The sequence below is a fragment of the Macrobrachium rosenbergii genome, chromosome 41, assembly GCF_040412425.1.
Source record: "Macrobrachium rosenbergii isolate ZJJX-2024 chromosome 41, ASM4041242v1, whole genome shotgun sequence".
Taxonomy (NCBI): Eukaryota; Metazoa; Arthropoda; class Malacostraca; order Decapoda; family Palaemonidae; genus Macrobrachium; species Macrobrachium rosenbergii.
The window spans coordinates 81,663,346-81,676,890 of NC_089781.1; the positions used below are offsets into that span (position 1 = coordinate 81,663,346).

The window sequence follows — 13,545 nt, forward strand, 5'->3', positions numbered from 1 at the left end:
ACAAAAATATGTAATTCATGTTGTGTGCGTTGGAATTTTATTCTAATACTTCATGAAAAGTTTGATGAAATAGTGCCAAGCAAACAGAGCTTGTACTCTTTATTGTCTTTAACTTGTTTCAAGTTGCAAAAGATTTTACAAAATAAAAGTATGAGATCCCTGAACAATACCACAGTCAAGTTAATTAATATACTGTGTCATAACAATTCAGAATTTAAATGAAATCATTAAGGAGGGTAACTTTAAAACCTTTTATAATCTTTAAATATTTGTGTGAAATGTAATCACTCTAAATTAAAATGTTATTACACATCAAGTCTGAATTAAAACAAAGCAAAAATTATTTCAAATCTTTCACTAAAACCGGTAATTTGTGTTGTTAATGAAGTTATTCTAGAAATATTTCAAGCTGTATTACTGTCATACTTAATCATTTTACTTTTGAGAGACTTACTGGTGGCCCATGATACATTAAGATTATTTTCATAATTGAATGTGTTGACTATTCAATTTTGTTTGAACATACACTGTGCTTTATAAATTCATAACTTTCTTACCAATGTCTTTACTGTTAAAATATCCATGTTCTATGAACAAGTCTGTCCAGCTTAGACATCATCCTTTTTCCCAAGTGTGGTGCATTTAAAACTATAGACTAAGATATTCTTCAACGTAAAATACTCATAAACTGTAGCTCCTGCTCTGGTATTCTGAATGATAGTCCCTGTCAGATATGTTATAGACTGCTTGTTACCTTATCTGTCATTACAGCACAAATAACAGTATTATGCTAAAAACAATAAGAAATGTTTTACTCAAAGAAGAAAGAAATATATTTCAGAGATGCTTCACTCAATGGGATACCATAGGAAGCAACAGTGCCACTAACATTCTAAGGACTTGGAAGTAATAAACTAAAAATACATTCTCTAAATGACTTTAAAAACAAAACTATTCATTAACATTGTGGCACCTTGGTTTTACACTGCATTTACCTCTCACCTAATTATATTTACCATCTTTTATGATCAACAAAAAAATTATTACTTGAAAGCAAATTATATGGATTTCATCTGAAGTGATTAACAGTAACATCACTGCAAGAAGGTCATCCAAAATCTAAAGAGCTCTTTCAAGGTTTAAAGCACCAGAATCTGAATCTATGTTGAGGTATTGATTTAAAACAAGGCAAGAAACATGAGTATGTTATAGTAATTGTTATCATAGCTGTGACGGATCTAAAATGGGAATGAGGGCTTAATGTGCTATGTCAACTTCTTGAATGGTCTATCTACATTTTTTGAGAGGCCTAATAGGATGTAACATTTAAAAACTACTGTATACCATATACTGCAATCAAAAATACTCATAAGGGCGGACATTACCAGTTTACTCAATGGTGTTGTCTCTCACTCTCTCTCTCTCTCTCTCTAACTCACTTTTTTTTGTGTTTTTATTTTTTGTTCTATTCTCATTGTGAGCAAAGCTGCAAAGTATTCCAAATTGAAACGTGTAAAAATCTGGTGCTGTTAGCCTATTTGTGATTTAGAATGAAACACACTAGAAGGGCACCCAAAGGGCAAGTACAAAATGTAAATTAATCATTCATTCTACAATGTTCCATAAACGGGAATAAATGGTCCCCTTATAAGCTAGCTTAACGGTTCCATATGAAAGTATAAAAGTAGGCAAAACTCTAGCTTCTTCATTATACATCAGACATATACATTATTTCTTGATGATGAAGCTGGGGTTGATGCCTAATCTTTACTATTTTAAAGAGTGAACACTCATTAAAATTTTATTTCAACCACTTTCTGTATTAAAAGTAAAATTTTTGTCACTTTGTACACCCATTTGTACCCAGGATTGATTATGATTACAATTTACAAAAACTAACAAAAACAAAACAATCCACTGATTCAGAAGAAATTATGTACACAGCTAGAAACAAGTAAAAATACAATCAGACATTAAGTAACACAAGCCCAAAATATACAACAAACCAATCCCTCATACAAATTCATTAAAGTAAGGTCAGGTACGCCAACAACAGGGTGCAAGTATGAACTCATGGAATGACGTTTCTTGGAAAAACTAACTTCCTGGTTAATGTGATGTGTCTTTGTAAAACTCATCTACCACCTGTTCCAAGAGTACTATACAATATATTAATTCAAATTGATATATGGTGGTACCAAAATAATTTCACTACATAACAAATAAACAGAGCAATACAGTATCTCAATTTAAAGCTAAAATAGCATATTTAAATTACATTATCATTTTATGCTATATGAAATAAAACAATTTTACCTAATGTGATTAAAATCAATTTGTACCAAATTAAATAAAATTATATCTTGACATACTATGACCTTAGTTCCCACCCTCATTTACTAATGAGAATAACTTAATAAAAATGACTGCATTAATTCTAGTTAATGCTCTTCAACAATGTCAAGTCCTACACTGTTTAAGTAACAAGAATAATAATTAAAACTCTAAAACAGCATTATAATAAATATAAGCAATAACCTTTAATATACAATGGCTAAGATTTTATATAACCAGAGGGGAGTACAAATCTCAGTGGATCTTCATAGCTCATAAAATATTTCACTAATCCATTCACAGTGAATTCCATATTGCTTTTTTTTTCTTTAAAATACAAGTTCGGTTATAAGTTATTTACAGTTTAAAACTTATTGTAAAATCTGACTCCCATCTCTCTCTCCTTCAATAAAAATCACATTTGCTGGTGTATACGCAGGACCAGGCCCAGCTGCTGTTGGAGGGCCATGCTGTGGTGCTAGACTCATATTAGGGTGTGGTTGAGACATCTGGGATATAATGTTCTGGTGTTGAGGTAAGCCAGATGCAAGATACTGAGGAAGGGCAGACATCTGAGAATCATAAACATCAGGACGCTGAAAAGCCATATCTGCTAACATTTCTGCTGGGAGAGTAGGTGGCCCTTGGGCATTTGGAGATGGATTTTGTAATGAAGGGTCACCATATACAAGTTCCTGATAGTATGCATTAGGACCTGGCACTGCCATCTGAAATCAGAATACAAGAAAATATAAATATACTTTATATTGGAACATATATACACACTATAGCATGATAAAAGAGTATTATTAGTGCTATACATTTTCCTTTGTGTGTACAGCACAGTACTTTGTTATAATCTAGAGAGAGAGAGAGAGAGAGAGAGAGAGAGAGAGAGAGAGAGAGAGAGAGAGAGAGAGAGAGAGAGAGAGAGAGACTTGTAAACTGTTTTGGTATGGAGTTACCAATGCAAAGTGAATCACATTATATGCACGATACAAATGTAATTAAATCAATAAAAGCTTGGGTTTTGTTCAAATTCAGCTGCAAAGTATTGACAACAACATTTAATACCAGCTCCAATTCTCTGTTGAAGACTAATAGTAATCCCATTCTGCACTGGGAGAGCTAACTCTGCAACGAAAATTCCACTTTTTTCTAACCTTTCAATACAGACATGTTGATCCTGCTCAACAATTATTATTATTGTTCACATGATACATAATTTAACCAGACCACCAAATTAAAACACTACACTCTCAAAGGGCTAGCTAAAAGTGTTCTTGAAAAATGCTGTTTTTATAATTAAATTGTTTTATATATACTTACCAAGTAATTACATTGCTATAGTTTCTAACTCGCACAGCAGCTTAAATTCAAATTTTGCAGTAGTGCTTCAAATGTTTAGTGTCGATGACTAGTCCCGCCCACTAACGGGAATACCTGGAATGACTTACCAGGCAGCCTCATTCTGTTTGTGCATTATGTCCATCAGAGGGGAGGAGGGTGGGCTCTCATTTTGTAATTACTTGCTAAGTATTTTATAAAACTTAAATTTTATTATAAAAATAGCATTTTTCTATATGTAACTTACCAAGTAATTACACTGCTGAATCCACATTGACAGGAAGTGGGATACATGGATATAGTCTACTCCAAAACATTATGTTATATAATGAATTTGAAATAGAAAAGTTGCTAGCATTGAAAAATTGCTTGTCAATTCCTTATCAGTTAAGAGAGCTATTGCAGGAGAATACTGCCTCTGGTTGGTGCTCATTTTAACCTGTAGTGGCATGAAAGGAGTACTCCAGTGGCTAGCAAAGCATCAATAGGTGCCCTTGCCCTGGGTGCAGTACCAATATAAAAAACCAACCAGACAATACTGTCACCTAAACTGAAATAAAACCACAACCCATCCACTGAGAGTGGTGGGTGCTCCAGGTACATTGTATCCCTGGCTCCCCTAAACCCGACATGGTGAAGAGGTAGGAGAAAATCCTATGCTTCCTCCCATGATACCATGCCAGTTATTAAAAATGGTCGCGTGGTACTTCCATTAAAAATAGTAAGAAGCGAAGATCAATTATACTTCAAGTAGGTCGATTGCAAAATGAAAGTACAGGCAGTCCCCGGTTATCGGTGGGCTCGGTTATCGGCGATCTGGTTTTTCAGCACTTGTCTAGTGATGAAAATCGGCGATTTTTGGCGCCGATAAGCACCGAAAATCACTGAAAAAGAGTCAAAATCGCCAATTTTCAGTTATAGGCGACTTAGCTTACTGTCATGCCGTTGGAACGGAACCCCCGCCAATAACCTGGGGCTGCCTGTAAGGGGCATATTGTGCTTGCAAGCTAATGAGGTAGAAGCTGCTGTGACATCCTTAGCTTTCACTTAAAGAAAGTAAGCAAAATGCTCTCCTGAATCTGAGAGAGGTCTCAGAAATAGTGCATTTACGATGAAGGACAATGCACTCTTAGTCAGAGGTTGAAATGGGTCCTTGCCAGAACACTATAGGTTATGGCTGGCCCTCTGCTCTCCCGGTCCTCCTCAGGTAATACCTGAAAACTCCAATTGGACAGAGGGCTCCCCATTCTTCCTCAGAGCCCAGGATGTCTGTTAAGTTCTTTAGGGGAAAGAACGGATCCAGGTCTTGGGTAGGTCCTTATTCTTGGCTAAACTCCAAGGGCAAATGAGCAACTGTGTCTCCTTGTGAAAAAGACCTACTCTAGAACGATGGCTTGGATCTCGCTAAAACAATGTAGCAGAAGCCAAGTCACCAGGAAGATAGCCTTCTGGGTAAGGTCTTTTCTGTGAAGAAGAGCGTAGTAAATCAAAAGAGGGACCTGTCAGTCACTTCAACACTACGTCCAAGTTCCTGGAGACCAGATTTCCTTCCTTGCTTGGACCAGTCAAAGGACTTGATGAAGGTGCTTAACCCTTAAGGGATGGCATAATTTATCAATGTGCAGCACCCCAGACAGGGGGAAACTTTGAGGTCGGCAAAAAATAAAAAAAAAAAATCACATCAATGGAAAGAGAATGACACGTACATTCACACTGTATAAATAAAAATATTCTAAAAAATTTTCCTTACCTTCCACGAGAACTTGAAAATGACTATTTACAACCCCTTGTGGGACCTCATTTACAAGTCAATTGTAAATTTTACCAACTTATATATGTTTTTTCTAATAAATAAATTTATTGTATTATGTAAAATTATTATTACTGCTCACACAATATCAAAACAAATGAGAAATAAAACCAGTAACAAATTTTTGTAATATTTGTTGTAAAATACTCACATAAATTTACGAGAAGGAAGATTCAGTAACTTTTTTTTTTACTTTTACATGCTTTTTCTAATATGGAAAATCGCTCTTATTTTGGTAGACGGAGCTAAAAGATTGACATCTGCATTTACGACAGTCCCTATAGTACATCTAGAAAATACCCCTTCATTCTGACAAGCTTCCGGACAGTCAGAGGCCCGTCCGGACAAGAGCAAGTCACCCTTGGTGGGTACCTCTTGAAGGGAGGGTGACTGAGTAAAAACGTTTTGGGGAAGGAGTCTTGGAGAATCCACCAACAACCATGGCAGGTTCGGAAATCATTATTCATGGGTCAGTACAGGGCTGAGGGTCATTGTAATATTGCGATTCACCTGAAACTTGTTCAGCACTTCCTTGATTATGCTGAAGGACAGAAAGATGCAGGGGTCCAAATTGGACCAAACTTGCAACATGAAGTCTGCTGCCCATGCTAGAGGGTCTGGGGCTGGAGAACAAAAGAGAGGAAGACGAAGGTTCCTTAAGGTGGCAAACAGGTCAAAACTCGGCCTGCCCCATAGATTCCACAGATCCTGACAGACCAGGGGATGCAACGTCCACTCGGTGGTAAGAACAAGCTTCTCACGGCTCAGTTCGTCCTCCAGAACTTACTAGTTTCCTGAATAAATCGAGATTAGAAAACTTGATTTTGATAATCCACAGTAGAAGTTCTCTTGTTGTTTGGTGGAAGAAAAATGAGAGAGAGTCTCCTTGCTAACATAATAAACGCCAGGAGACTGTGATCTAGTCGAGATGCACTGAAGCCCTAAGCGAACTGCTTTCAGCTCTCTGACATATATGTGAAGGCTCCGTTCTTCCGAGGATGTGTCCTGGAAACTTCCTGGTTCCCCAAGTGGGCTCCCCAACCTAGATCAAGGTGCTGCGAAGAAGACATAGTTTAGTCTCAGAGGCTGAAGGAACTTCCCTTCTGAAAGTTAGTTCAGACAGCCATCACTGCAGGTCTGACTTAAATCCGGAGCTTTGGGAAAAAACGACGGTGTCCCACTGTGTTTCCCTGTACCAGTTGGTTGTGTTCAAAACCTTTGAGCATTTTTCCTTCGAAGGGAATCAAAGAAGTCAGTCATCCAGGAAAAAATGATGTTCATAGCCAGAAAATGAAGTCAAATGTAAGAGGAGCAAGGACTCGAGAAAAAACTTGTGCCGTAGAGGCTGAAGCCTAGATCCCAGAACTAAAAGACAGACAGACCTGAGATACCCTCCGAAGTCTGGGCGTGGACATGGAAGGAAGTATCTGTCATGTCCAAGGTCTCCTCTCCATCCAATCGCCCTAGAGGATGGACAACAGGACTGTCTGGTTTGTCTCCGTCTTAAACTTCGTTCTCTATTCGAAGAGAAGAAGGGGCTGCGGACCATGCAGGCTTGCTGACAACCCTGCGGACTAGCAAGCAACCGAGCGAACTTTCAGATCATCGTGCAGACTCACAGACAACTGTGCAGACTAGTTGCCAACCCTGCCGACTCTTGACAGCCATGCAGACACATGGACATCCGTGTGGGCTCGACATCTTATATGGACTCCGTAATACCTTGCGTGGACTCGATGACACCTCGTACAGACCAAACACACATGCAGAACTGTGCGCGGTGGAAAACTAATATCTGTAACATTTATAAAAAGCTTGAAAAGTCCATAAGAGACACAAAAGCCTGGGCATGGGAAGTAGTGTCCCTGCCCAAAACCAGGTGTGCCAAACTCTTCTCCTGTCAGACACACTCCTCTAACCAGAAAAAATAGTCAGTGAGCTGGCACTAAACGTTCAGCAGCTGGAGCCTAGTAGTGGCTAAATGATGCCAAGCGCTCTGAAACAGGTGTCGGGCGTTCGGGAATCGGTGACAGGAGCTCGGAAGTTGATTCCAAGCATTCGGGAAAGGGCACTGCTATAAAGCACTAGTTTCAGAGGGTTCATGGCGCTTTCTCATCTTGCCTGGAGCCAAAGTACAGTCCTTCAACAAACGAACGCTCAGGAGAGAAGGTATCGCCACTCCAAAGGAAGTCAGACCAAGGAAGTGACAGAGGGAACCACAGTGAAACTGCAGGAAGGCTGTGAGATGAAGCTAGACTCCTTACCACTTAACAGGAAGTGGAGAATGGCAACCGTCATCTGCGTGTATCTTCATGAGCCGTGCAGAACCAAAAAAACATTACTATGCTTACCGTCTGCGCTGGAAAACTCGGAACTGGATGAAAACTAGAGGAAGAATTGCAAAACTCTCATATGAAGTCTGTCTATCTTGAATAACGTCTTGGTGGATGACAGAGTCCCCAGTAGACTCATCCACTAATGTTCCCATAAGAAAAAAGGGCCTAGAAATTAGCGGACCTTCTGAAGGTAGCTGTGATTCTCTTGGTAGACAAAAAGCCCGAAAATTCTGAGAGTTGAGACTGACATCCAAAAAGCTGACTCTTGTGATGGAGGCAGCATTCTGATGAAGAGGTGATGTAGGTCTGTAGGTGAAAATAACAAGGCTGATTGCAACTGTGTGGCTCTCACAGTAGTAAAGGATCACCAGAGCTCTCTCTCCTTGAGATTCCAAAGAAAAATGCGGAAATATCTAAAAACCATCTCAACTGTCCTTGTCAGCACTGGACCGGACTAAGAGACAATCCGAGGCAATGCCTCTCAGCAAACACTTGGGAGTCCTCTATCTTCTAGTTCTGCCAAAGCATCAGAGGGAGGAAAGTCCAAAGACACTTGTCTTGCTCCCTTTTCAACAAAAGTCAAACTCCAAATTCCCTGAGAGACTTCTTGGAGGACGAAGAAAACCCCAGAGGTGGGAGCTTTCTTCAACAAGCTCATAAATTTGGGACACAAAAAGTCCCTGTCTGCAAAGGACAGGACTCTGAGACATTAATTGTCACTAAAAAAGGAGCAACATTGGCTCGTCTTGAACTCTAGGCGAAGTTGGAACAAACTGAAGAGAGCCAAAACACTTGTGAGCAGTCTGTATGGCACTTAAGAGGTGGGAGTTTGATGCTGAAGAGTTGGCGCCTGGTGATCGGGGACTGGAGCCGGACACTTGAAAGCCGGAGCCAGGCATTCAATCGGAGACTGGCACTCAAAAAAGAACAACAGTGTGTTCTTAGCAAAGAAGGGTGACGAGTACTAAAGAGGAACTGGCGCCAGACACTAGTAGGCTGGTGCCGGGTGCATGAGAGTGGGCGATGTTAGTTTTGTAAGTTGGTGCTGGGTACTAAAGAGAGTGCTGAGTGCCCCAGAACTGGTGTCAGGCATTTGGGAATAGGCGCCAAGAGAACAGGATCTGGTGCTGGACAGTAGTAGGATGGCGCAGGAGCTCAGGAAGATGTCAACTGATGAGTGATGATAACACTAGACATCCCTCAATACACCTTTCCAGTGGCTGTCTGCCGATACCTGGGAATGCACTACATGTTTGACTGAGAGGGCAACCACCTGTGGGCATCAGATGCCCTTGGACTGTCAGTATGTCTCCTCCCAGGTTTAGGGGAGTATGGCAGGGACTTTAGGTCTAAGAGATCCAACAGGCCAAATAGCCACCTCCTCCACTGCACATCCACCAAGATGCCTTTTCAGTGGCTGTCTGTTGATACCAGGGAAATGTGCAACAGGTTCTACCGAGGAGGCAATTGCCCGGGGACTTCCCACCAGCCTCCACTGGACTTTCAGTATGCCTCCTCCCAAGTTTAGGGGAGTCTGACGGTGACTTAGGTCTAGGAGCACTGGTGGGCCGGATAATCAATTCCTCCACTGCACAACACTTCACTGTTACAAAGTTAATTTTCCGTTAACCTAGACACAAGACTGGCAATGGCGTGGGAATGAAGCGAGGGAGCCAGGCACAGGAGCAAGTGGATAAAAAGTAGGAGGGCTAGTAAAAAGAGAGAAAAATGGATGTGGGGAGAGTTGGAGCCAGGTGTTCAGGCACTGGCACCAAGTGCATGAGAGCAGGAGCTGGGTGCTCTGTAACTGACGCCAGGCGAACTGGGAGCTCGGGAGCTGGTGCTGGGAGCTTGGAGCACAATTCTCAGCTCTCAAGAATGCCTTCCCTCCTAAAGCTATCCACCAAAACATTAAGCACAAAATTTCTCCTTACTACATTCCTGCCCTTACACTTTTTCAGTTCTCTGCAAAAAAATGATGAACTTGAATCATATCTCAATAATAACAAAAACAACAAAAAACTGATCCTGAAAGCTATAAGCTTGAAGGCTACTTGAAATCAGCGATAATACTTCTTCGAAATCCGGTTATACAACCAGCAAATAATGAACAAAGTTGCTGCAAACACCGAATGTTTACATCAGGCATGGCAGAAACAGAATGCGATTGTCTGCTAAGTCATCCCTGGTACAGTATTCCTGTTAGTAGGCAGGCCTAGTCATCTACACTAAAGGATTGAAGCGCTACCGTGAATTTTGAATTTAAGCTGCTGTGCAAGTTAAAAACTATAGCAATGTAATTACTTGGTAAGTTACTTATATAAAAATACTATATATCAGTGATATTGTATATTGTAACTCCTTAGAAATTTAACACAGATAGTGCTTGAGTAACGATAATTCGATTTTGAGATGGGGTTAGCAATTAATACCGAAACAACAATATTTATAAAATATTTTTAAATTTTGCATGGGTGCAGGCAGCAGCGTACAGTCAGGCAGCGAGAGAGACCAAATTATAATAAAACAACTTCTTTTCCTCCATCTCTTTATCCCATCTTCTAGTTAAAAAAGTAAAAGAGAATGATAAAGTATTGTTAGTAACATTATACTCTTGCATAAATGTGTACACCCATAAACTGCTGTTTTGCTAATAACCAAATCAGACAACAACAGCTCTGTTTTGCTTGTATTTCAACCATCATATGGTAGTAAGCAATTACTGTAATTATGTTACAAATGACGTTAAGTAGAATAGGACTGATATATTTTTACATTATACCCTTATTAGCTATGGAGTAAAGATCTGCAAGGAAATATACTGCTAAATTTAAGCTGCAAGTTGTAGCTGAAGCCGAGAAAATAATGTTCAAGTTGCTAATGACTATAAATTACCGTGCATCAGCAACATGGGTGAAACACGACCGTAAATAAAATTGGAGAGAAAAGTATTTTAATCAAAACTACTGGGCATGAAAGAACACATATTACTGCTGTTTTCACACTGATAAAAGATAAATACCTAAAGCTCAAATTATGATGAAATCAAGTGAAAACAGTGAATGGAATCCTGATTTTTTTGCACAAAACAAACATGCTCCCAATGGCCAATGTCATCTATTAACGAAGAAAACTGCTAAATTAATTTCACAACGAGATGTATTTCAGTTATAGTTCAACTTAAAAGCACTTCATATAACGAAAAATAGACCTTGTCCCGTATAAATAAAGTACCTAGAGATTCATTTATGCTAATTAGAAGCAAGAAAAGCGCCCTGAACTGAGTTAAATACGGAGAAATAAACTTACTGCGTAATCAATTTCCAAACCAGAACACTGATCACTATGATCGCAATTTATAATACAAAAGCAATATGAGAATACATACAATATCCTTGGATACAGGGAAGTAAAGCATAACTTTTTAAAAGATCCATGGAAAAGATTCATATTCGTTACGTTGATGTTTGTATATGATGATGTTAATATGTGAATATAGAGTATAGTATAATGTAGGCTAGGCTACTGTATATGTATGCAATATACCATAGTGTAGGCTAAGCTAATTCTTGTTTGTTATTCAATTTCTCTTTGGATTGAATTATCATAAGTCAATCTGCATGAACTTCCAGAATTAGCTGATATTAATAATTACTATACCGTATATGTACAGAGTATACTTTATAGTGTAGGCTAAGGCTACCATATATGTATATATGGTACTGAATAAGCTAATGTAGGCTAGGCTATATTCGTGATGTGTTTTTTCCAACAAACGATGGGTTTTTTGGAACCTAACCCCATCGTAAGTAGGATAATACCCGTAATTAGAAAAGAAAAAATTTTGCAGACTCCAACAACTTTCTTTTAAGGATTTTGTTCCTATACCTGACTTGCATTGTTGGCTGAAAGTTAGGAAATCATTAAAGATATATTGGATTGGAAGTGCTGCTCAGCATTTTCTGCATTCAAAGATTAGATCATGCAGGTTATTCAAGCAAATACCCACAGGTCAGAAAAGTGCAACCAATTCAAAGACAGGATAAATTACTTCAATGTGACACTTTTGGGGATGAAGAACACCATAACCCAACAGTTGGTTTGATTTGTTTTAATTTGTTATTGTCAGTCATTATTTCAGCAATTCAATTTATTATTGGCGGTCATTATTTAGAGATAAAGACTGCTGGGACCCAGCATATTTCAACATTTATAAAGACTTAATACAAAATACTATTTGTTGAACAGAGGGATTTTATGATATATTTCAAGGGCTTCTAAAGGACTTCTATAGTCACTGAAAATTACATATACTGTATGTATATGATGGCATGTTTTTAATAATCTTAACTGCTGACCATATTCCTGACAAGTTTACTGTGAAAACAGAAGCATAGTTGGGTTGAGAAAACTGTCTTGTTTCATCACATGATAATGCAGCAAATCCTACAACAGAATAAGATCTGTAAGTGTTATGTTTACAGCTAATGTTTCAAAGACTGCTGATCAGCTGTCAACTCAGTCATCTAAAACTTTATTGCAGTCTTTATGGTTACTAAGTAATGGTAAGAGAAAGAGGATGTTTGCCATTTTCAAGATGTATAGACTTGGGGACATGAATAATCCAGTGTAAAAACTGAAACCATCATTGTGAATTAGATAAATGTTTTGTAATACAAGTCATACGTTGAATCACATATTTGGCATCCAAAATCTAAAGCAAAACTGTTTTGTATAGTAACATCTGGGTTTATCTGTCTGCTCCCCATGTCCCAAATTGTATGATTAAGTTTTTCATCCGGTTTATTGCGTTTCTGCTTTTGGCTTTTGTTTCTGTTTTCCAAAGATGTTATCAAAGATGAAACATAAAAACTTTACAGTTTGGCTGATATTTATCAGAATCTTTATGTTTTAATGTCAGAATTCTTTCATCTAACAACATTGATTTTTTTTGCAATTTAAGCCTTCAGGTATCAATTTTTGTGATGGCAATGTTAAAAATACAATGACCTAGAATATAGTGAGAAAGTTTGGATTTTATCTTTGAGTGACTTACTGGTGAAAAAGAATAGCTAATTTAATTTTATTAAGCTTAGCACTACATATAATTCGGGCATAATTATTTGCTCTCTAAAAGATCCTACCAAAAGGCAAAGGGCTGGAGTTTGTTTGTATTACTTTCAACTCTTTATTGTATATCTAAAACTGACTTACAAGGTATTTCACAGCTTGCAAGGTACAGCAATCTCATTCTGCCAAATAAAACTTACAAGTACAATAAGTTCACACTTAGCAACTTTCATAACCGAGCTTGAATTTTTAGTACTTTTTGTACTAGGTGTGCATGAAGTACCCCCTCCACCCGAAAGTAATTTAAATTTTTTGTGGCATATTTTGTCTCCTAGGAATAACATTTACCTTGCTCAATAAATTAATTCCTAGGCTCCCCTATTACTATTATTAAACAGTTTGACTTGAGCAGTGTTGAAAATCTCAACTCTCAACAGGTATACTGTAGTAGGAAAGCTAGTCACAAGTCAAACACAAACAATGCAAGAAATGTATATACCTAGACTATGTAAATAAGTGGCACCTATATCTTCAAGATTTCATCTGTTGAGTTCTGTAATACTTGACTTTACTTGGTGATTTTTCCTTGTTTTATTCTTTTCAATATCTGCCTGTTAATATAGTACAGTGTTTCAAATATCTAAGTGT

At 38.3% G+C, this 13,545-nt stretch overlaps 1 protein-coding gene across 4 annotated transcripts in view; it reads right to left on the reverse strand.

Annotated features, from left to right (window-relative positions):
• Positions 1–1,437: 1,437 nt before the first annotated feature.
• The window catches only part of LOC136826930 (terminal uridylyltransferase 7-like), a 182,577-nt gene continuing 170,469 nt past the window's right edge, over positions 1,438–13,545 (reverse strand). For 3 of the 4 annotated variants that reach the window (XM_067084509.1, XM_067084511.1, XM_067084510.1), the window contains one exon: positions 1,444–3,062. In XM_067084509.1, the coding sequence (XP_066940610.1) occupies positions 2,706–3,062 (357 nt within the window). In that variant the 3' untranslated portion in view covers positions 1,444–2,705. Of the gene's footprint in view, positions 3,063–13,545 lie in introns of all 4 variants that reach the window. The other variant, XM_067084507.1, reaches the window with a different exon arrangement.